The sequence below is a fragment of the Mycosarcoma maydis genome, chromosome 2 (genome assembly GCF_000328475.2).
Source record: "Mycosarcoma maydis chromosome 2, whole genome shotgun sequence".
Lineage (NCBI taxonomy): Eukaryota > Fungi > Basidiomycota > Ustilaginomycetes > Ustilaginales > Mycosarcoma > Mycosarcoma maydis.
The window spans coordinates 1,503,037-1,525,349 of NC_026479.1; the positions used below are offsets into that span (position 1 = coordinate 1,503,037).

At 53.3% G+C, this 22,313-nt stretch overlaps 9 protein-coding genes and 1 non-coding gene across 10 annotated transcripts; 4 read left to right on the forward strand and 6 right to left on the reverse strand.

Annotated features, from left to right (window-relative positions):
- Window positions 1-285: 285 nt before the first annotated feature.
- UMAG_10234 (uncharacterized protein) lies at window positions 286-2,616 on the reverse strand (the record flags this gene model as incomplete). Its single annotated transcript, XM_011389018.1, has 1 exon — window positions 286-2,616. The coding sequence occupies one exon, from the start codon at window positions 2,614-2,616 to the stop codon at window positions 286-288; it is 2,331 nt and encodes a 776-aa protein (XP_011387320.1).
- A 780-nt stretch (window positions 2,617-3,396) lies between these two features.
- UMAG_01304 (8-oxoguanine glycosylase OGG1) lies at window positions 3,397-5,106 on the forward strand (the record flags this gene model as incomplete). Its single annotated transcript, XM_011388915.1, has 1 exon — window positions 3,397-5,106. The coding sequence occupies one exon, from the start codon at window positions 3,397-3,399 to the stop codon at window positions 5,104-5,106; it is 1,710 nt and encodes a 569-aa protein (XP_011387217.1).
- Window positions 5,107-5,282: 176 nt separating this feature from the next.
- UMAG_01305 (rRNA-binding endoribonuclease) lies at window positions 5,283-7,151 on the reverse strand (the record flags this gene model as incomplete). The annotated part of the gene is made up of 1 exon (XM_011388916.1): window positions 5,283-7,151. The coding sequence occupies one exon, from the start codon at window positions 7,149-7,151 to the stop codon at window positions 5,283-5,285; it is 1,869 nt and encodes a 622-aa protein (XP_011387218.1).
- Window positions 7,152-7,831: 680 nt separating this feature from the next.
- UMAG_01306 (uncharacterized protein) lies at window positions 7,832-10,807 on the forward strand (the record flags this gene model as incomplete). The annotated part of the gene is made up of 1 exon (XM_011388917.1): window positions 7,832-10,807. The coding sequence occupies one exon, from the start codon at window positions 7,832-7,834 to the stop codon at window positions 10,805-10,807; it is 2,976 nt and encodes a 991-aa protein (XP_011387219.1).
- A 154-nt stretch (window positions 10,808-10,961) lies between these two features.
- UMAG_01307 (uncharacterized protein) lies at window positions 10,962-12,302 on the reverse strand (the record flags this gene model as incomplete). Its single annotated transcript, XM_011388918.1, has 2 exons — window positions 10,962-12,218; window positions 12,300-12,302. The coding sequence occupies 2 exons, from the start codon at window positions 12,300-12,302 to the stop codon at window positions 10,962-10,964; spliced, it is 1,260 nt and encodes a 419-aa protein (XP_011387220.1).
- Window positions 12,303-12,609: 307 nt separating this feature from the next.
- UMAG_01308 (uncharacterized protein) lies at window positions 12,610-14,469 on the forward strand (the record flags this gene model as incomplete). The annotated part of the gene is made up of 1 exon (XM_011388919.1): window positions 12,610-14,469. The coding sequence occupies one exon, from the start codon at window positions 12,610-12,612 to the stop codon at window positions 14,467-14,469; it is 1,860 nt and encodes a 619-aa protein (XP_011387221.1).
- A 168-nt stretch (window positions 14,470-14,637) lies between these two features.
- UMAG_01309 (uncharacterized protein) lies at window positions 14,638-16,371 on the reverse strand (the record flags this gene model as incomplete). Its single annotated transcript, XM_011388920.1, has 1 exon — window positions 14,638-16,371. The coding sequence occupies one exon, from the start codon at window positions 16,369-16,371 to the stop codon at window positions 14,638-14,640; it is 1,734 nt and encodes a 577-aa protein (XP_011387222.1).
- Window positions 16,372-16,869: 498 nt separating this feature from the next.
- Window positions 16,870-20,132, reverse strand: UMAG_01310 (snoRNA-binding rRNA-processing protein NOP14; the record flags this gene model as incomplete). The annotated part of the gene is made up of 2 exons (XM_011388921.1): window positions 16,870-19,265; window positions 19,583-20,132. The coding sequence occupies 2 exons, from the start codon at window positions 20,130-20,132 to the stop codon at window positions 16,870-16,872; spliced, it is 2,946 nt and encodes a 981-aa protein (XP_011387223.1).
- A 549-nt stretch (window positions 20,133-20,681) lies between these two features.
- Window positions 20,682-21,404, forward strand: UMAG_01311 (uncharacterized protein; the record flags this gene model as incomplete). The annotated part of the gene is made up of 4 exons (XM_011388922.1): window positions 20,682-20,694; window positions 20,855-20,867; window positions 20,972-21,121; window positions 21,203-21,404. 4 exons carry the CDS (start codon window positions 20,682-20,684, stop codon window positions 21,402-21,404), a joined length of 378 nt encoding a protein of 125 aa, XP_011387224.1.
- A 610-nt stretch (window positions 21,405-22,014) lies between these two features.
- On the reverse strand, window positions 22,015-22,118 carry UMAG_16022. The gene is made up of 2 exons: window positions 22,081-22,118; window positions 22,015-22,054 (listed from the first exon to the last, which is right to left on the reverse strand). It is a non-coding gene; the product is annotated as a tRNA-Leu (tRNA).
- Window positions 22,119-22,313: the final 195 nt, after the last annotated feature.

The window sequence follows — 22,313 nt, forward strand, 5'->3', positions numbered from 1 at the left end:
AACCCATCGTGATACATGGCAACTTACCGACTCACGGACAGTCCCGTTTCTGTGTTGCTCGTTGTGGAAGCCGTGCGAACCACCGGCAGACGTACGTGGTAGCTTTCTCATCTTCGTCACACTCGTGTTTCTTCAGCTGGTCGTCCACTTACGCGTGCACTGCATTGCATTCTCAACTCTTTGCCCAACCACATGACAACACGATGCCGACATAAACCGTTGTTCGCGGCTGTGAGAAAGATACAGCATGGTAATCAAGCGAAAGATGAATTGTCATAGCGGCAACTACGGCTCCATCTCCACACCCTTGGTGGCGCCCTTCACAATCATCTGACCGGCCGAAGTGCTCCAATCCATCAGTAGCAACTCGAGTCTCACCGTGGCAGCCTTCACGTACGGTTTGTCATCTGCATGTTTCCACCAACCTGCTCGTTTGCCCTGTACGCCATCTTTCAGCAACAGCGCAAAGATTTTGCGCATTTGCTTTCCGTACACATTGAGCGCGCGGTCTCCGGCGATCTCGACAAATACCGACCAGATGTTTGGGCACATTGGATGGTCCAAGAAGGCAACGTTGGAGGAGCAAGGCGCGATAGCACGAACTGCCCACCTCCAAAGCGTTGTTGAGCGTAAGTGAGACGGGATGCTTTCTACGTCGAGGTTCGTCGTGTTGGTGGGAACAGTAGGCACGGTTTGAAGGATTGCAAAGAAAAAAGCGGTGATCCCGTTCATCCTGTTGGAATAATTTTCTGTCGTTTCGTCGGCCGACTTGTAACCCATTACTTTTCGATAGCTTGCTTCGTCCATATCCTTTCCCCTACCAGGCCAAACAGGTACGACCCACGGACACTTTTTGCAGAGACGTGCCATCAAAACATCGCCCAACTCTACATGACCCAACAGCAGCAGCCATACCACCACACGGGCTAAGGGATAGGCAGTATCTTGCTTGGCAGCCACCTCTTGTTCCGCTTGTCGGATCAAACATTTCGAGAGGTGGTTGAGGATCCATGTGTAGACATCGCCAGTGCCCGATGCAGCCGCTTGCTTGGCAGCATCGAGGACAGAAGCGATGGCTTGAGTGATGCGTGTGATCTCTTGGCGCGAGTTGGTCAGTTGCCCAATCTTGGGCGTGATTTGACGTTTGGCTGCAAAGCACTGCTTTCGTAAATCCGGGTTTGACGAGATCGTTGGTAAAAGGTTGGTCTTGATGTGGCGGATCTTGGTCATCCATTCGTCGTACTCTGTCAAAGCGGCTTTGCGAATGTCGTCACCAGTGCCTCCCATGGCGCGAACCTTCTCCTGCTCAGCTGCTTCCAGCTTCTGCTTGTCCGCTTCAGCTTCTTGTTCCTTTTTCCGTCGCTCGGCGTCGGCTTGAGCCGCTTTCTTCTCTGCTTCGATCTGCTCGAGCTCGGCTTGGCGCGCCTGAGCCGCTTTGCGCTCTGCTTCTTCTTGCGACTTGCGAACCGCTTCGAGTCGCGCTGCTTCCGCTGCAGCGACTTTGCGTGCTTCCGTTTCGGCCGCGAGAATACACGCGTCGATACCTGACCAAAGATCTTTATTACGTGCTTCAAACGCCTTCTTGACTTCAGCCTCTTCTTGTGTGCGACGCATGTTGAGGCTGGAGAGCAGAGCTTGAACCTCTTCAACGTCATTATCCACAGTAGGCGTTGCTACTGGCTTTGATTTGGAGCGAGCGAGCGAGCCGGCATCGGCGGTTGTGGTGTCCCTCTTGAGGGTGCGCGCCCGATACCAGGCGAGTTGGGCCGCATTACGATTCCATTCTTCCCAGTCATCGCTAGCGATGGAAGCGAGCTTGGCTGTTGATGTGTTGCCTCGCTGACGCGATGCTTCTGGTCTGCTGCTGGTATAATGTCTATGCGAAGACGAGTCGTCAGGCCATGCCTCTTCTTCACTGTCGGTCCTTCGTTCTTGGTCGTACGGTGATGTCTGAGGCGAAGATAAATCGTCTGAATTGTCCTCGTCAGCGTCAGAGATACTGTCATCATCTTCAGAAGACGAGAGTGCCGTATTTTCATCTTCCGACGAATCTGGAAACTCGTACGGCTGACTGCGATGTAATCGGTTCGATGGTCTCATCCATGGTGGCAGTGATCTAGATGCCGTTGAGCTCGGTCTGCCTGATGATTTCAGAGAGGATGGCCCAGGACTGTTAGGCGTGAGTCGTGAAGACGAAGCTGATGGAGAAGGCATGCCGACTAGCTCAAAAGAGGGCGTGACACTACGCCTTCGAGCCCGATGCGGGAGCGTGGATGATATGGGCACATCATAAGTGTGACTGTGCGGTGTCAATTCTGTTTGATCCTGGTGGGCGTTCAATGTGCTGTGCGCGTCCTCGTCATAGTTGTCGTCCCTGAAGCGTTGTCGACGCTGTGAATTGGACGTAGTAGAATTGTGAGAGGAAGTGTGCCGCAGAATACCCTTCCTTGCAGGCTTCTGCGATGACGACGTGGGTGATGCTGAAAAGTTGTGTGGTTTCGCCGCTTGTGATGTGATACGAGCAAGTGCTTGGTGCGGAAGTGAGGTTCGGACGACCGTTGGCGAAGGCTGCTCGTCTGCCGAGATGTCCGACGCCGAGTCGAGCGTGAACCTCATCCTCAAGCCTGCAGGAAGGCCTAAAGCACCCGATATATATAAGAGAGCACCGCGATCACTTTTTGTGGTAAGTAACGAAGGTCCAAGGTCAAGCTGGATGGTGTGCGAGTCGACGAGGTGAAGAAGCCACAGTCATGAATCACGAATCGTGGATCGTGAATCTTGTGGAGCGTGCGATCCAAGATCTGTCAAAATCAAGAATCGTGAATCGTGAATCGGGAATCTGGATCGACTTGAAGCTTAACCGCTATACCAAAAGGGTGTCTAGATGACCAATCGGATTTGGATTGTGTTCTTCGACTGATCGCCTCGAAAGTGTCGTTCCAAGTAACGGGCTAACAGCGAAATAAAACTCCACGTTCCAAGTAGTTCAGATTGCTCGTTTTCACGATTCCGTCCCAAGCCCGATCTTGACGATTCGGCACTTCTTCTCGCTCTACACAAATTCGCCACAGTCGTGATGAGTTCAGTCAACTCACGACTTGTTTTGGACTCACGCTGCAGCGAGAATCGGCGGCTATGCAACTCAACTCAAACCCCGCACCTACAACCACGAACGATACTCTTCCGTTAGCGGTGGTAGCGGCTGGAACTCATCGTGTCTTCATTTAGTCCCTACACATGCAAAGCTTTAGTCTGTCATTCGTCCGCCGACCCATCTTTCCGCCTTGCCTTCAAGGCTGCTTTTCCCCTTCGATTCTCACAACAAAAGGCAGCGCTCGCGGGTCGAGCCTCGCAACAACATTCCGCCCGCCACCGCCCCGACGGCGGTATACCAAGATGGCAACCACTGACAAACTTCCAAAGCGCGACACCCTGACACAAGACGATCCGCAAAACGAAGACTTCTTCGGCCCACGACCACCACCCGGCTATTCAGCGCTGCGAGCAGCCACATCGCAAATCCTGCTGCCACTGACAGTATCTAACAAGTGCGGACAAGCGTTTCGGTGGCGATGCAACAAGGTCTGGGAACCTCGGAGCGGTAGCATTGGTCCAGAATACGACGAGCAAATCGAATGGTCGCTCTGTCTTGCCGATCGGGTAGTACTTCTACGTCAAGATGAACATCGTGGGTTTCTGTACCACAAAACGTTGCTTCCAGCTGCAAGTTCTTGCTCAACCAACATCGAACGGGACTTGGAGATCAGCAGAGAGACGACTCGCTGGCTGACTGACTACCTGAGCCTCGACGTGCCGCTCGAATCCTTGTATGCAGAGTGGGCGGAAAAGGATTCAGTGTTTGCACGCTTTGCAACAAGGTTCTCTGGCCTACGCATGCTTAGGCAGGATCCGTGGGAATGCCTCTGCGCATTTGTGTGTAGCTCAAACAACAACATCGCAAGGATTGGACAGATGGTGCAGAACTTATGTACGCATTTCTCACCGGTGCTGCTCGAGTATTCGTATCCCCCTCCACCGGCGTCCGTTCGGGCTTTAGAGTCGATCAAGACCGAAGCCGATGGAGATGCGAGCAAACAAAACCATGTCGAGCAGGGACAAGTCAAGATCGCATTTCACCCATTCCCACCTGCGGAAGCTTTGGCAAAGCCAGGAGTGGAAGAAAAACTGCGAGAGCTCGGGTTTGGGTATCGAGCAAAATATCTCGCTAGGACGGCACAGATGCTGTATGCAACGCATGGCGGCCAAAAGACAACACCGCGCCCACAAAAGACGGCGGAACACTTGGACCAGACACATTGGCTATATGGTATCAAAGCTGAAGAGGACATCTTTTCGACGGGCCAACAGCCAAGTCCGCCCAATTCAGCTCCAGATGATGCCTTGATAGAACCAAACTCAGAACCGGTGCAGAAGCGTGCGCGCCGAAGCCGATCTACAGCCCAAGCTTGCAGCAATCATTCTGCAGTCAAACCTCTGTTGACTGAAAAAGTGGAACAACATCAATTCGATTCAGTTCGATCTTACCTGCAACACCTGCGCACACTTTCATACCGTGAAGCTCGCGACCAGCTCATCCAATTTCCTGGTATTGGGCCTAAAGTAGCCGACTGCATCCTGCTCATGTCATTGGACCAAGCGTCTTCGATACCGGTAGATCGACACGTTTTTCAATTTGCAGAGAAATGGTATCGACTTCGTACCAAAAAGTACGAGGAGATCGCCGATTATTTCCGTGATCTTTGGGGTGACTATGCAGGATGGGCACATAGCGTGTTGTTCACGGCGGATCTGCGATCGTTTGCCAATTACAAGCTTATTCAGAAGGCTGATAATGCACAAGGAAAGGTGGAGAGTCCAGAAGACTTGTGGGGACAAGGGCAAGAGTTGGGCTATCCTACTCCGCCTCCAAGTCAGGTCAGCCACGAGTCAGCATTGCCCAAGTTGGAGGCGGGTTATTCATCTCCCTGGGCTGCAACTTCGGAGTTGCCGCCGCAGTCGCTGAGGGAGGTGACTGCGAGCACAACACTGACAGAGAGGACTAAGACTCGACCCAAACGCAAGAGCCGACTCAGCTCCATCGCATAGTAAGAAAGTCACTGGGCTCCGCATTTCAGCTTGGCTACCTCCTGCAATCACAACCGCAAATCCACCTTTCACACCTATTTGAGCTTGCTTTCTTGATGCTCGTGCTCAGGACAATCGCGAAAACAATGAATACTCTGTGCAGTGCGTATTAGGCGACGAATAAAGAAGGTCTGCTTCTACTTGCGCGTACGGCGATTGGCATTTGGGTTCTTTCTGCCGTGCCCGATGACGGGTAGATTGCTCTTGTCCCTGGAAGCAAACTGACTGCCCAAGAAGATGTCACCGTAATCCCACGCCTCTTCGTACCTAACCGAGAGCGAGTCCTTGCCCGCCCGCATAGCCCTTTCCAACGCTCTCTCCTCCTTGCGCTTCCTGCTAGCCTCCTTGGCCAGAGCGCGCTGCCATTCCAACTGGTCTTCACGAAGGATCAAACCCGAACCACCAGTCTTGCCTCCCGAGGCAGAACCAGGCTTTGGCGCGGGGATCGAATACTTGGTACCGCGCAGGTTGAAGCGGTAATTTTTCTTGAGGTGAAGCTGGAAACCGCCCTTGGCAGTGTCATCGACGGTGACGGCGACTTTGGTGAGTGTAGCATTACCGCAAACGGGGCAAAACTTCTTTTCCATGTCCTTGCACACCTTCATGCAGGCATGGCAGCGCAGGACGAACGACTTGACTGCTCGAACGCGCGAGCCGTGAACACCGACCAGAGACAATCCCATCTGCAGCAGCACGTTTTGCACAGCAAAATCGCCCGTGATGCACGCAACAGTCATGTGGCCGCCTTTGGACGTGTTGCCCATCGCATCCCACGAGAGCGAAGGTCGCGACTGAATCGATGGATCATTGTAGTCGCGCGATACGCGGTGTTTGCTATGAGATTTGCTGTTGGATTTGCTACCCGATTCGACGCGTGACCAACCCTCTTCGAGCGGCTCTTCCGGTGCAAGCAACTCGGCGGGTTCAGGGACGTGATCCTTGATTTGCTCGGAATACTTCCAACCTGGCATGCGGTTGTCAGAGACAAATCCCATGCTCAGGTTCTTGGCCTTTTGCACGTTGTCTGGCGTGATCCAGGCACCATCGCCCTCTTCGTCTGATTCTTCGTCTGTATACTCTACTTCCACCCAGCCTTGCTCAGGACCTGGCTCGACCTGTGCTGAAGATTGCTGTTCTTGCAAATCGCTCTGTGCTGTACCCTCTTCTTCCGCCGCTGCGATGGTCGGCTGTGCTTCTTTCTCTGTTGCTGTCTCCTTAGCCTGTTTCTTTGCTGCCTTCTTCTCGCGGTTCTCCTTGATGCGTTGTGCTACGAGCTGATCGGCAGTGAGACCTTGTGCCGCAGCCTCCTCTTCGAGCTTCTTCTGTTTTGCTTCTGCCTTTTGCTGTCGTTTCTTGTCAATCGCAGCTTGACGAGCTGACTTCTGGTCAGCGGCAATCGCGGGCGCCGAAGAAGTAGAAGCCTGAACGCGTTCAGCGCTCTCTCCAGCTGGCTTTGTAGCAGCAGCAGAGCTGTAAGATGATGTTTCTCCTCTCTTGCCATCCGGACAGGTACGAATGCGCTTAGTACCGTGTCTATGCACCTCCCTCTCGTACGTCAGCGCAATCACCTCCAAATCCTGCGTTGACAGCACCCCAATGTCACCTGTCTTTTTTGCAAATTCGGTGGCTGCAACCATGCTGGCGGGACCTGGCTGTACAACGTGAAGCTGGAAATCCGGTCGGAGTCGGAGCGATTCGAGATACTCGCGAGCAGAAGCATGCTTGATCTCTTCGATGACGCGAGGTGGGATGTAGTATTCCGAGGCGAGACCGTCGAGCGGCGCTCGCATAATGAGCGCACCTGCGTCGAGGATGAGCGTGTCGATGCGTGGTTTTTTAGTTCTCACACCTGCTTTGGAAGAGACATCATCGCCATCCACCGATGCTGAAGTAGATGCAGCTGCGTTGGGCGATTCCACTGCTTGGTCGGCAGTGGTGGTTTCCTGTTTTGGAGTGGAAACTGATGCTTTAGCACCGGCAGCCGCCATTGCTGCCCAGGTCGACATGATGGCTGATGTGGCTCCTGTATCGAGTCAGGAATATCAGTGAGCTCTCAGGCGAGTTTTAAGCCGTGTCAAGGGCCGACTATGAGGATGTTGCGTGGATGGTCTGGAATGATGGAGTACAGAGACGAAAAGTTGCTGTCCAGATTGGAAATCTTCATTTCGAAAGTTTCTCTAGAAGCACTTACGACTCGTGCTTACTCGTCCCTTGAGAATTTTCTCCCTTTTCTTGAAAAATCAACGAGGAAGACCTAAAAAAAAAGAGGAAAAAAAGTTGTTCGCCAGGGTCCAGCAAACCACGAAACATTACGCAACCCTGAAATCACATGAATCACGAAGCATGAACCACGAATTCACGATTCACGATTCACGATTCACGATTTGCCGGCCGACAACAGGATGTTAGATTTGTCCATGTGGAGAAGCTCGATTCACGATTCACGATTGTGACTGAGAGCTGCAGAACCGCGTCAGGTCTGAGCATGGGGAGGTCATGGTGGGTGTGGTACAGTCCCGAAAGTGTTGACCCATCATCTTCTATCTTAGCGCTTCTAGTCCTTCATACTCGACAACAGCAACCTGTCATCAAGGCTGTAGTCGCTATAGCCACCATACAGAGCTCAAGCGTTCTATGTCTATTTTGCTTGGCAACGGTCGCGACCAGGTCCAGTCAGGATTGCACCATGACTGCTATGTTACCGGACGAAGTGGTCTACCTCATCTTCTCGTATCTCGATCCGCTCTCCTTAAGATCTGTCCTACAATGCAACACTACGTTCTACAGAATCGCCACCACGCCAGCTCTATGGGAGCTGCCATACCTTCTACGATGGTCTACCGGCGATTCGAAGCGTGAAGCAGCTCGAGGAACAGACGCATGGAGGAAACATCGTCAGCTTCAAAGACTTGCTAAGCATGCGACACAGGCTGCAGCCGAACAGAGTTTGACGACAGCAAGCACGTCTCTGTCTCCTTTTCGCAACTTCCAGCCCAACAATGGACCCGTCGGTGATTCTGCGCCTCCTTTAAAGCTTGACTTCTATCGTCTTTTCCTGGAACGCATTCGCATTGATCAAGAGGTCTTGGATACACTATACGAACAGGTAGTAGCAACGCACTGTTACATTCCTCCCGTCGTCGCGTTGGCACGAAAGTTTGGTAATGATGCCAAGGACGTGCTCGCTGCTGTGGTCGAGGCTCAGCAGAGCGGTCCGTCGTGGAGTAGCAGTGGCTTCCCTGACAAGGCTTTCTCGGCGGCGACAACCCAAGGTAACGGTAAGCAGCTCAACAAGAATGACCCACTGGTGTACAATGCCGATGGCTACCGCTTAAGCGCCTACCGAGCGCACTTGCCTACAACCCTTCGTTCGGAGACCCACCATTTGGTCATCTTACATCATGCCAGGGAGATGCTCGAGCACTTGCAAAGACGCGAAGCTATGCAGAGGCTCAGCGACCTCGCTCTCCCGGATCCCAATACCAATACCAATATCAATCCCAATCCCAATCCCGAAAGTTGGTCTCCTCACCTCGGTTCAACGAGGTCGGCAAAAGTCTTTCCTTCAAAGCAGACAGAATGGGCTATATCCCTTCTTACCATGTTTCGTGGGGGCGAAGCGACCTACGTCGAGAACCAGCTAGACATTCTTGCTGCAGCTTGCGATCTATACCTTCAGCAACGATTCCCCGAAAACAGCTTCACAGGATTGTCTGTTCTGGAAGTGGCTAAAGGAAAAGCCACAGCCATCTGCGACTTCCTGGCAGATCACGGCTTTCGAGGAGCCCGGGAGGATCTCTTTTCGGACCTCGACAATCATTTCCTCCACCATTGCTTCACTACGAACCGCGAGACGCTCCCCCTAAGTCTCACGTTGATATTTTGCGGCGTCGCCAATCGTCTCGGTCTAGTTACATCGCTATGCAACTACCCCATGCGCGTCTTGGCCTTGGTTTCACTGGACCCAGAAGCACCACTGCCGACGTCAGCAGTGACGGCTTGCGCTGCGTCCGAAGAGATGTTCTGGCTTGACGTGTGCGAATACACCACTGTAGCATACGATGCGCACGAACCGACAGCGGTAGATCGCTTCGCGCGTCGGCATTCGTGGTTGCAGCAACGGCCTCCTGTTTTGGATCACCATGATCTGGTCGAATGGATTCATGCGATGGGTATCCCGAATTCGGCCGATTTCTGGCGTCCCGCTGATCCTATAAAGATGGTCCTGAGAGCAGCTGACAATATTCTTTCCAGCCTACAGAGGGCTCGCACAGCACCGAGGAACCAGCACCCTGTCGGGCAGGCGAGAAATGCTTTGAGGAATATTGAGTTAGACAGGAGGAGTGCGAGGTTGGAGCAGCAGTGGCGCGAGCTGAAAAGGGTGGACCACACTTTCTTGAGTTTGTATCACGGGCGTACGGATCCTGTTCAACACGGAGCAATCGCGGATCAGATCGCGTCAGCCTTGGACGGTGTAGCGCCGGCCATAGAAGAAGACGAAACCTTATGGCATGTTGCGAGAACCTGGCGTACTGAATCGATGCGCACCCTTTCCTCCCAACCGGAAAGCTGGGTCTTACCATCACAAACGCCATCGCAACAATTTCGGGCTTGGATGGATGCTCGAGCTGCGGACAACGATTGGACACTCACGCGCATGCACCTGCATCGGCGCTCCGATCACTGGTCGCCACACGAACAGCAGGCAGCCAAGTACGCCGCCGTCAACGCATTTCTACGGCTGAAGAGATCCATGAGCGCAAGCGAGGTCGACTGGATCGCCGGGTCCCTGCAGCATTACTTCATGTTGGACGTGGACGTGATCGAAAGGGACTTTTTGGGCTTAGGCGAAGCGGATGTTGGAACCAGTAGTGAAGGTGATGGTGGGGAAAGTAAGGAAGGTAGTGATTCGAGCGACGAGGAAGATGAATCTTCACTTCGTCGGCTGAGAATTTCGGCGCTGACCAACCGAGGGATTCTGACTAGCCCGAATACGAGGACTGTTTTGAGTCGGATGATGAAAGCTGTGTGGTCGCAGGACGCCAAGGTGCCGCGAGTCGATCGTAGGGTGCGCAGACAGGAGCAGAGAAACCCCAAGCTCACCATTGGGATGCCAAGTGCAGAGCAATCGAAACAACTCGCCCACCGAGTCGGCACCATTTTTCGACACCGCACGTATCGCTATGCAGGCAGCATCCTCTGCTGGGACCCCTGTTGCATTGCACCCGAAGATTGGATCGTCAATATGGGCGTCGACCGCTTGCCTGCTCCTCGAACGTCCACCATGATGGGGCGCGGAGGTAGACATCAACCGTTTTACCACTCGCAAGTCGCAGATGGGACGCTTCGCTACGTGGCTGATGTCAATGTTGAACTTATCCACGGCCCAATTTGGATCTACGGTTTACCACCCAACGAGTCAACAAGGAGGCACAGTGCAGATGAACATGTGGTCGAGGAAGGGAGAACGCTGGGAATGTCGATGCACAAGATGCTGCAACTGCGAGGTATAGGAGAGTATTTCAGATGTTTCGATCAGGTCAAAGGAAGGTTCAGGAGGAATGAGTACGTGAGGGTAAGATTTCCTGATGATCTGTCAGATACAGAGGAGGAGGAGCCCAAGTATGGGGGGTCTGATTCACGATCACGATCCCCGAAATAGCCTGGAGAGGGCGTCGGGAGGTGCAACAAGTGGGTGGTGAGCCGCAATTCACGCGCCCGCATAATCGGCAAGCAATCACGAGTCGCAAAGCCTCACCACACCATGATCAGCATGCATGAAGGTTTGATCTGTTTTCATTGCGCCGTTGGTCGAGTCAACCGAGACCAGCGCCTCTATACCAGCGCAATTTGCCATCTTCGCTAGCGGTGACAAAACGCGTCATTGAACTAGTCGCCGCGGCGATTGCTGCTGCATGACTATCGTGCTGATCTTCACTGTGCGACTTTGTCACTTGGCCCGATGACGTTGTTTGAAAAGCAAACGCTCTGATCGGATGCGCTTCACCGCCGTTCCAAACAGGTGTACTTTTGGTCGCAGACGTTAGATCCCAAAATTTGATGCTCTTGTCGGCCCCGATACTTGCAAACACATTTGCCTCCCCTCCTTGTACCGAATCCAGCGCCAGCACCCAGCCCTTGTGACCAGCAAGTGAAGCCACAGAGCCACCTATCCTCTCAACCTCACCATCCGGTTGATACGAGTGCTGAGAGGGCGAAAGGATTGGTTTCACATCATGGGCCGTGATGGTGCGATCGTCAGACCCGCAGAGCAGTAGGTTCTGCGTGAAGGAAACCGCTCGGATGGGCGATGGATGATCAAGATATGACGATACGAAGGTCAATAGTGGTTCGTGCGAGCAAGGAGAAGAGACAGAATAGAGTAGGGTTTGACCGATATTTGTGCCGACAGCGAGAAGGGTGCCGGAAGGGTGGAAGGCGAGTGACAGTCCAAAGACGTCTCTCTTGCTTTCCAAGCTAGAGGGAAGGGGTGCGACGCTGAGCAGTGTGCCGAGCGCGGAAGAGTGGTTGGTGGGCAAGGAGTGTAGTGAGATGCTTGCACCTGCTCCAACTGAGGCGAATAGAGGCGAGGTGGGATGGAGAGCAGTTTTCCATGCTTCGGACAGCTTTGCTCGCGGCGTCGACTGAGATGCAAGCGAATCGATAGTGCCCACAAGCAGTTGAGACGCGTCATCGACAGGCAAAGGAAGCAGTGCAGGCTCATTGGAGGCTGTTTCTGCTCCTACAGCATCACCGTCGGCTTGGTCTTGTGCCTGTAACTTTGCGAATGGCGACAGACTCCATAACGCGACGGTGCCATCAATGGCATTGGAAAGTGCTAAGGTGCCTGCAGCGTTCGTCGTTATGCAGTGGACAGCGTTCGAGTGAGGTTTTGGGAGAGAGCGATAACTGAGTGCCGACTGTGCATTGAATACCCTGATATTCCCCTGGCAGTCTCCTGATAGAATGACACTCTGAGAAGAAGATGTAGATGGGACCCAGCAGACGGAAAGCACCGGAGCGGGATGTGATTGAGACGGCAGCGTCTCTTTGTCGCTCAAAAATTGTAGCGACTGTCCAGATCATGCAAAATAGGAAGTTCAGCATCGATCACGAGGAGCAGGCAGTGAAGTAGATCAGGTTTGACCGCTTACCATGATGCAGTCGAAATATGGTGTGTCTGCAGTGGTTTGTAGGAGCAAAGTGTCAATCGTGAATTGACCTTCATCATGGATCTTCTCGACAAGTGGAGAGGAACCAAAATCTCGGCAATCGGGAGACCAAACGCGTCGGTCCAGTGACAAAGCCAAGTAAGAACCCTTCGTGCTTCGTTCTTGCTCTTCAAACCTATCTTGCCTCCCTCCCCCTTCTAAGGTATACCTGTAATCTCCTTTGCTGCTTTGTCACATCGCTCATGGGCCACAAGAACCATCTCCACTAGGCTGACACTCTGACGCCCCCAGGATGACGGTGTGCAGGTTCTTTCTTCAAGACAGATGTGCGTACGGCAACAACTGCAAGTTCGAGCACCCACAAGGAGGTGCTGGTGGACCAGGCAGGAGTGGATTTGGACAGAGCGCATTTGCGCCTCCCTCAGCATTTGGAGGAGGAGGAGGCAGCGCTTTCGGTCAGGCGAGTGCTTTTGGATCGATTTCAGCCTTCGGTAACAGCAACAACAATGCAGCTGGAGGCACACTCGGTAAATCGCCTGGAGCAAGTGCATTTGGTGCGACCGCACCGAGCGTATTTGGCGGTGGAGGAAACCCATTTAGTAGCCAGGGCACAGCTTCAGCTTTTGGTGCAAGTGCACCTGCCGGATCGGCTTTTGGAGCATCGACGGGGGCACCGAGTGCTTTTGGATCGACGTCAATACCAGCATCAGCCTTTGGTGGTGTAAACAGGCCCGTTTCCGGGTTTGGATCTGCTGCGCCTGCTTCTACGTTTGGGTCCAGCGCAGCTCCATCTGGGTTCGCATCGACAGCGACTCCATCTGCTTTCGGATCGACATCGAAACCCCCTGCATTCGGGTCAACCACTTCACCTTCGCCCTTCGGCCCAACGTCGACGCCTTCCGCATTCGGCGGCAACATCAACACAAAGCCATCCGCCTTCGGCTCCGCATCAACATCGTCAGCCTTTGGCACATCATCGGCCTTTGGCTCACAAGCACGTCCCACAGCATTCGGTTCCGCCGCCTCAGGTCCTCCGAACTGCTCTGCCGCACCGAACTTGGCCTCGATCCCTTCCGGATTCGCATCACTCAACCCATCGTCCCCCTTCACATCCAAGATGAATCAATATGGCGATTCCAACTTGCCCGAGGTATCGCTCTCCGCGGCCTCTATCGTCGACGATCTTGGACCGCAAGGACGACCGCTGTGGAAGCTAAGCGCGTACGCCCCTGCGAGAGGAGAACCGAACTTGATCAGTGGAAAAGATGTCAGTCCAGATGAATTACGTGTCATGGCGTACCAGGCGAGAGCGAGTGGCCAAGAGGCGCAGTACGTGCAGCACGAACAGAAGCTTATGCAGGAAGCAGATGCAGCGTTCAGAGAAGTTGCTAGTAATCCTGGGAATGCCGAGAGGCAGGCAGAGAGGAACAGGGAGGAGCGGAAGAAGCGGTTGCAACAGCAGCAGCAAGCTCTATCGGGACGAGCAGCGGTGGGCGGAGCGGGTGCGTTCGGCCAGCCGAGCGGTTTTGTTGGTGGCAATGCTGGAGCGTTTGGTGCGGCGAAACAGGCTGGGTCTGCGTTTCGTACTACCTCGGCGTTTGGAAGTGGTGCAGGTACAGCGTCTGCGTTCGGCCAGCCTTCAGGCGCGACAACAACCTCTGCGTTTGGCCAACCATCTGCATTTGGGTCGAATACAACACCAGTGGCGACAGGAGGCGCGTTTGGCAGCACATCTGCGTTCGGAAGTTCAGCTCCTCCCACAACATCAGCGTTCGGCACGAACAATATCGCTACTCCCAACCCATCTTCCGCTTTCGGCTCGTCAAAAACAGAAACAGCACCAGCATTTGGAGGTGGTGTTACTTCTACCGCTCCCGCATTTGGATCGACTAGCTTTGGCTCTGCTCCAGCGCAGCCATCTGCATTCGGCAGTGGCTCAACCACTTCAGCCTTTGGCAGATCGGCCTTTGCGACTTGTTCCACCCCCACTACGTTTGGCAATGCGGCAGCAACAAAGCTGCACGAAGACCCGTACAGAGCTTCGGTGCCAACAAAGGATCAATTGACAGCAGACGTGTTGAGTCTGTTCGAAAAAGACTCTTTCGAATGGGGGATGGTGCCGTTTATTGAGCCTCCGATCGATGTGCGCTAGTGTATGCAGGACAATACAACGCTCTCTTTTCTCACTGCTCTTCGACTGTGGATTCACACAGAGGTTTTAGTCACATATGAAATGGAGAGATGCTCGCCCGGGACTTGCACTCGCAGAGCGGTGAGCGTTCAGCCTAGTTTGACTTTTCGTATTCAAGTAAGAACGCCACTAACGCGCTCGAAGAACGGCAACGTCTACACGAGCACCGCAGCCTTGCCAGGCGGAATCGTCTGCACCAGCGCTGCTCGAAGAATCTTGGATCTGACCGAAAATATGTGCGGAGCCGCTTCCTACTGACGAGGGCGCTTGTGCTGGCGACAGATCTATTCTCTCACCTGGTCTTGTGCCAGGAAACCCAGTGACACCTGCTGGCGTTGCTGTCGATCCTGGATAGTATCTCGTGCCTCGTAAACTCGCCGCTGTTGTTGCCGCTTTGATCCCACCCACGCCAGCACCAGTGGTGGGAGAGAGGTACTTGGCCCCAGCACTAGCATCCTTCTCCGCCAACTTAGGTAGCTGTGTACCCGAAGCAACGTCGGCGTGGTACGCAGCAACCCGACTGCGCGAAATCTTGGTCAGCGTCTCGGTGACCCAATTGACATCCGTCATCGGCGACAGATCGTGCGGTCTGTAGGGGGGTAGATGGGAGCGCACAAGCGAGTACGCCGCCGAGCTGCCAGAGCATTCTCGAATCAAGCGTGGAAGGAAGCAATCTTCCGAGTCTTGGTCTTGCTCGCTAGTCGACATGACAATGTCCGAATCGCCGGATTTCGCCGTCCGAGGAGCGCCCAAACTGAGCTGCGCTAAACTTGTCGGAAGCGTACCACTAACCGTGTTGGCCGCCGACGCCAATCTTGTTCCTCTCGTCGATACGATCGATTTCGGCACTGGTTGAGGCGCGAATTGACAGTACAGCCTTGTATCAAACACCCTAAACACCACATCGTCGACCCGGAGGAAAAATCGCTGTAGCACCAAAAACCCACTAGGCATCACCCTCACCTTGACATTGACGATCGAGCTACCATTGTCCGCCAATTCATCTTCGTACAGCACAATATCGTCGTAAAACAGAATGGGTTCGCCGGAGGAGGGACCGAGTCGTTCGACGGGGATTCGATCGAGGGCTGGATCTGTGCCTGGTTCAAACCACTGTTCGCCCCGCGTGGAAAGTTCCGGCGATGGTTGAGACAGACGTCGTAAATCGGACGCAATTGTGGGCACGGTCTCAGTCGAGAGGAGCGCTTGAGGAGAAGTGTCGCCGATGGAGCCGGCCCAGGTGTTGGAGTAGGTCCAATCGTAATCTTTGGCTGCGGTGATGTCGGCTGTTGCAGTGCCAAAGTGGGATCCAGTTCCTGCTGTGCCGCTCACTGACGCTTCGTCAGCGGCAGCAGTTGAATTCGAAGCGACAAAGTCTGTTCTACTCTTGCCCCACTCTTTGGCATAGGCGACTTTGATCGACGATGCAGTCTTCGCCTTTGGTTTCGCTCCAGGAACACTGCTTTTTCCATTCGTGGGCGTATCGCGACAGTCAACGCCGTATAGCCGGTTGGCGGACTGCACACCTTCTACAGAGCGAAGCGTACGCACAGCATCAAAACACAGGCTGAATCCGGATTCAGTGTGTTGCAGGACAAGCGAGTTGTGGGGGAAGGCCATTTCGGGTGGCGGGATGCCGAGTAGGTCGGCGAGTGCGTCCATCTCGGCAGATGAGCCAATGGGACCGCTGGTGACTCGCACACTCCAACCTCCGAGGTCGATGCCTCGGGTTGTGGGTTGGAGTGAAGGTGCTGTGGACGATGGCATGTTCGATGAGTAGGAAGTGGAGCCGGTTGAAGATGAGGTTGGAACAGCTGAACGAGCCATTGAGTGGCGTGTCCACGTCGTTGCACCGGTCGACATGTTTTGCTCAAATATCTACTGCTGAAGCTGACTTTTTCTGACAATAAACCACCTTGGGGCTGGTCGAGATGACAAAGCCTTGCGAGATGCTGAAGAAAGAAAAGAACGACAAGGTGGTGGTAAAGGTGGTAAAAATGGAAGAGCAGAGTCCCGCAAAACACAAAAATGCTGCTTCGTGCGCGCGCTCTCGATTTTCTTTTCCGACAGCCGAGCACGAGAGACGAGACCAACAGAAGCGTTTGGAGCCTGAAAGCTCCCTCATCCGACAGATATCACGTCAGGCGCTACTTATCGTCGAACCAATCTTATATCTCTAACTTGACCAAACGAACGCAGTCAGGCAGTCAAGGAGCAAGCTCGCACACAGAGGCTATCAGCGACTGAATACTCGCGCTTGCAGTAGATGTCTAGTGTACAAAAGAGACAAGAGCATGTGATCGAAAATGGCAAACAGCCGACGCAAGATACCCGTGACCGTGCGTGCACCTTTGTCCTCCTTCACTTCTTGCCAGCCCTGCGCTTGATGTTTGCCTTTGCTCTCTCCAGTTGCTTCTGCTCGCTCCGTTCGACCTGCAATGTCGACATGATCTTGTCCATCTTCCTCTTGTACGTCTGGTCCTCTTCGGCCTGGTCCTGCTTGCGAACTTGGGCGATGAACTGGTTGTCGCGTCGAAGCTCGCGAATGGCACCCTTGCGCTCCTTTTTGATGAGCGCCTTCATCTTCTGGATTTGGACGCGCTCGACATCTGGGTCCAGAGCAGACTTGCGGTCTGGGTTGTAGCCCTGCTGATCGAACTTGGGGACGTGCGAGGCGATGGCGATCGCTCGGTGCGCCTGCAGACGCAGATATCGACGCGATGTCGAGGCGAGGTGCAAAGAACGCGAGAGCGAGGCAGATACAGTGGAAGAAGCTGTGCTAAACGAAGCCGAGAGCAGCACTGAGAAAGGCGTAAAGAGCTCAATGTAGGATGTCGAACCGTCGTACAGCTCGCTGAACTTGGATGTGAGCGTCAGCGCTACGCTGAGGAGTTCAGTGCGTTTCTGCGAATCAGCGCCTGACTTGGTGATGATCAGACTTGGCAAGTCAACCGCTTGATCTGTGGCTTCGACTACATCCTCTCCAGACAGACGGAGGTGTCGCGTGTGTACTGCATCGACGTCAGGAGTCGGAATACCATATTCCTCGGCCACGCCACGGATCTTTGCCAAAGTCTCGCGCTGCTGCTTCTTCTCTTGGCCAAACGATGCCAGAATGGCGATCGACGAAAAGAGGAAGTTGAGCGCTTCGGGGAACAGACGCCTGCTCTCCACCTCATTAGAGACAACGAGCGAGCAGAGGAAGAGTCCCGACGCCAAATCGCTCACCGATCGAATCCTTGCATGTGCTAGATATTGCGCGATGAGCAGTGCTAAAGGCGTCGTTACGTTGTGTTGCTTGTCGGAGGTGGGCCATACTGTGCCGACCAGCCTGAGCAGAGTGAGCTCCGGCAACCCTGGCCATGTCCTTGCATTGTCCTCAGTAGGACCCTTTGCCAGTCCACGCGAGAGATTACGCTGCATGAGAGCAAGCTTATTGACAAAATGCTCGGCTGACGCAGCAGGGTAGGTCTGCGAAAGACTGAAGATGTGGGGAATGAGCGAGTTGACGATAGCAAAGGCAAGCTTGTGCTTTTGACCAGTGGTGGATTGATGCATCTGAGCTTGACCGGCCCAGTGGAGTGTGTGGTCGATGAGGACGCCAATAAATGCTTGAAGGCGATATTTGTTGTCTTCAGCGAGGCTTGGATGGTGAAGTGTGCGGATACGCTTTATGACGGTGGGGATGTGCTTGGGGTTAATTTGGTGAGTTTCAAGGAGAGAAAGTAGCTCGTCGTGTGTGGCAGGGCAGGAGAAGGTGAACGGCAGCTTGCTTTGCGTGACCGGGGTGGACTTCGGCTTGGTGACAGTGTCCGTCTTGCCTGTCTTGGCCTCTGCCTTGGAGTAGCTGGTGAGCGCTTCATGGTCGCCTTCTTGCTCCGAGTCTTCATCTTCACCAATCCGAATCGCGTCATCCGCATCGGCGAGATCGGCAAAATCATCCTCCTCCTCATCATCGTCGTCGTCTTCTTCTTCAATTTCCACACCTTCCGCAGCGTCGTCTTGGCCCTCTTCATCGTTGTCGTCTTCGGTGTCATCGTCCTCTTCGGCGTCGCTCGCATCGACAGTACCACTTTCTGCGAGCCCTGCGCCAAGACCGTATACTTCGCCGGCGGTCATGCCGTCCAGCTCAAAGTCGTCATCAAGGTCGTCTGCTTGTGCCGCACGTTTGGGTGCTGAGCTTGAGTTGGCACCCTTGCTGCGTTTTCGACGCTTGCCACCGTCGTCATCCTCATCAGCTTCGTCGTCGCTTTCATCGCCACGCATTCGTTTCAAGCGTGCTTTCTCTGCTTTCCTCAACCGCTCAGCCTGTTCGGCAGCAAGCTCCTCTTCGCTCTTGAGACGATCCTGTGGCTTAGCCCTGCGCTCAAATGCCAGTTCGCGGACGAAGGTGTCGTAAGAGCTGGTGGGCTTGTCTTGCCCTGCTGTCGCATCTGTGTTGACACCCGCGACTGCAGTAGCATTGGCACCAGTGGCCGGACCAGGAAAGACTGAGAGCTTGGGTTTAGCATTGGTATCGATAGGCGGAGCAGGGGTGGGAACGGCAGGCTGCTCGAAGAGCAAACCACGAATGTCGGCAAGCTCGTCATCCAGCTGCTCTCGTAACTCGTCGTCGGCGTCCTTGACCTTCTGACGCTCGAGCTTGTGGAACTTGGACTTTGCAATAACTTCACGCATGACGTCGGCTTTCGACTTTTCGCCGTCCTCATTGTCGCCGAAGCCGCCAAAGTGACCTTGTGCGGTCATTCGGCCTGAATCTAAAAAGGATTGCAAGACGCAAGAACAAAGATGGAGAGGAGAGGAGCGGAGCGTCAATAAGAGCTTCGACCGTCAGAAAATTCGTGTCAGCTTCAGGCAAAGGCGGAGGGCGCAAGAACATCGACTCGAAAGAGCATCAGAAATCTCCAGTAGAATCTTTTGACCGTCACGGGTTGGCGCTTTTCAGCGTACTTTTGTGTGTTGAGTCCGGATCGTTTGTGTCGCCAGTAGCAGATCATCATGTGCAAATTCGAAGGCCGAAGGTCTCGGCTCTCGTCCCTGCCTAGCACCGGAGTCATTAAGGTATGGTACTTACCGTCTTCATCCTCGTCATCCTCTGGCAATCGAATGTCGGCCAAATCATCCAAGCCGCTAAGAGATTGACCGTAGTGGGTGAGCAAGTCATCATCGTCATTGAGATTGAACGCAGCGCCTTTGGCTGCTCTCCGTTGCTTTTCTGTTGCGAAGCGCTCGAGCATCTTTTCTTCTGGCGTCATATTCGCGTCGTTTTCACCGAACCTACGATCGACAAAAGTACCAGTGCGGTCACGAGCCTGCCATTCTGGAAGCAGTGTCTCTCTCCTTTGTGCAAGACCACTGGCCTTAGCAGCACCAGGTCGACCGACGGCACCCTTGATCTTGCGACCGAGCACTTCATGCTTTGGCTTTGTGACCTTTTGCTCAAATGGATTCAAGTCGGCAACGATGGCGTTGATCTTGTTGCGACGAGCTTCCGCGGCATCCTTCTCGTCCTGACCGCCTTTGCGCGAGCGAGACTTTTTAGAGAGCTGACGTCGATCTGTAACTCCAGAGCTGTGAAGTTTTGACTTGAGCTGAGACAGCTGCGAGCCACCGCCCTTGGCCATGGCTGTGAAGATGAGGGGAATACTGCCCGTTCTACGGTCACAACTTCCAGAGTGGCCGTTGGCGCCTCGGAAACGAGGAATTAATGACCAGCTTGTATGGACAGGGATAGATCCGAAGGCTTTTCAGTGATGAGAATTTGTGAGAGGAGATGGATGGGTATAATATGGTGCCGATGCTGCTGATATAGATTGGTGGCAGGGAAAGGACCGAAAGCGTACAATGAGCGAAGAAACTGTGTGGTTAGCCATGTCAAAATTTCACGCTGACTTCTGAGAACCAAAAAAAAAACAAAAACAAAAAAGTTGTTGGTTCATCGTTGAGAAGTGTGAGTATCAATCGTGAATTTTTACAAAATTGTCAACGATTTCACGATTGGTGGAGGCAAAGCCATCTCCCGATCTTACTCGATTCGGTTCCGAGTGTAATTGGTCGAGATTCCAGACAGGAACGCACCTGAGCATCAAATCAGGACCAAAGTATTGTCAATCATCGAGGGTGTTGAAGCTACTTTCACATTGATCATCGTCGAACACTCCCACAACACGACAATGAGCGGTGCAGGTAAGTCTTGCACTCTGGCGCTATCCACGAGCAAGCCACAACTACGAATTAGCACAGATGCCTTGCAATGTGGTCATAGAAACCGAGTAACTGACAACTTCTATACCCGGCACGTCGTCCACAATTTCTCCTCGTCGATTCTCATCTCATGCACCAACAGTCCCCTTCAAACAGTGAGTAATGGGATCTATTCAAGCCACGACAGACCGCTCTGCAATGCGACAACATTCTGACGTTCGACCTGCCATCTCTTGATTCTTTCTTCGACTGTCTACAGGGATCTTCCTCCTTCCGGAGGCTACCAGCCCATTCGATACAAGCGCAATCTTCCTGGTAAGAACCTGTCGGGTCTCACCATCTTTGGTGGTGTCATTGCCATTTGCGCATACGGCTTCTACAAGGTTGGCCTCACTAACCTCGAGCAACGGTAAGCGCACTTCATCACAAAGTCGTGGCAGTGCAACGCAAAGTACTCATTCTCAGCTACTCGTCTCTTCTCTCCCAACAGCGAGCTCAAGAGGGAGCGTGCGTGGTCCCGGATTCACCTAATTCCTTTGCTCATGGCCGAATCAGACCGCGATACTTACCGACGAAACGAGGCTCAGATTGCACGAGAAAAGGAGATTATGAAGGACGTCCCCGGCTGGGAGGCTGGCAAGTCGGTGTACAACACCAAGCGCTATACTCAACCCAACATTGTGGTCCTCTAGATCTCCCATTTTGGCCTGCACAATAAGGAGATTCGCAATCAACATCAGATTTTCAGCTCAGAATGGTATCGCTCGAGACCGATGCATAAGAACGTGGGCTGTAGATCTTTCTCTGTGTGGTCTCGAGGAAGCGGCGCGGATGAAAGCTCGGAAACATGTTGAGTGACGCTCGACAGCTGCCAGCCCCAACATCCTTCCTTCGCTGGATACGCTTCCAGATACTGACAAGACTGAGCCTCAACTAGGCGACTCTGCCAAGCAGTATGGTGGTTTGATCAATCTTTGGCCCACATTTGTTGCAGACTGGCACGGATACTCGCTCTGTCCAACGGACAGGCTCGATGAGGATCAACAGACTCTTACCAGGATGATGAGATTACAGGTCGTGAATCTATAACGCAACATCGCGTGTAACCACCAGCACTGTTTCACTTGACCAACTTTCCTGGGCAAAACACATCGACGTTAAGCTTCATATCATTCAACCTTGACGTGTGAGTTTACAAAGGTATAGACAAGCACTTAAAGATGGTCACAAAATGACCTTCTATCGTGTATGTTGCCCAATTTACTGTACATCTTCCATTTCAGATGAAAAAAAATAGATTTGTGACAAGAGTGGGATTCGAACCCACGCCCGAAGATAGCAGGTTTTTCTGAATACTCAGAATATCTTCCTTAATGCTACGCCTTAGACCACTCGGCCATCTTGCCTTGATGTTTTGCGGGTTGAACATTGCGTATATATTGACCCACGTCCATTTTGACGACTTTTCTGTACAAACGCACAGATCGCCTAGGAGTGCTTCGCATCCTCCACCCAGATTTGTCACACGCTTCTCGCGTCCATACTCGCGATTGTGATTCGTGGTTGTAACTGCCATTCTGTACGTCTTTCAGGACATCGCG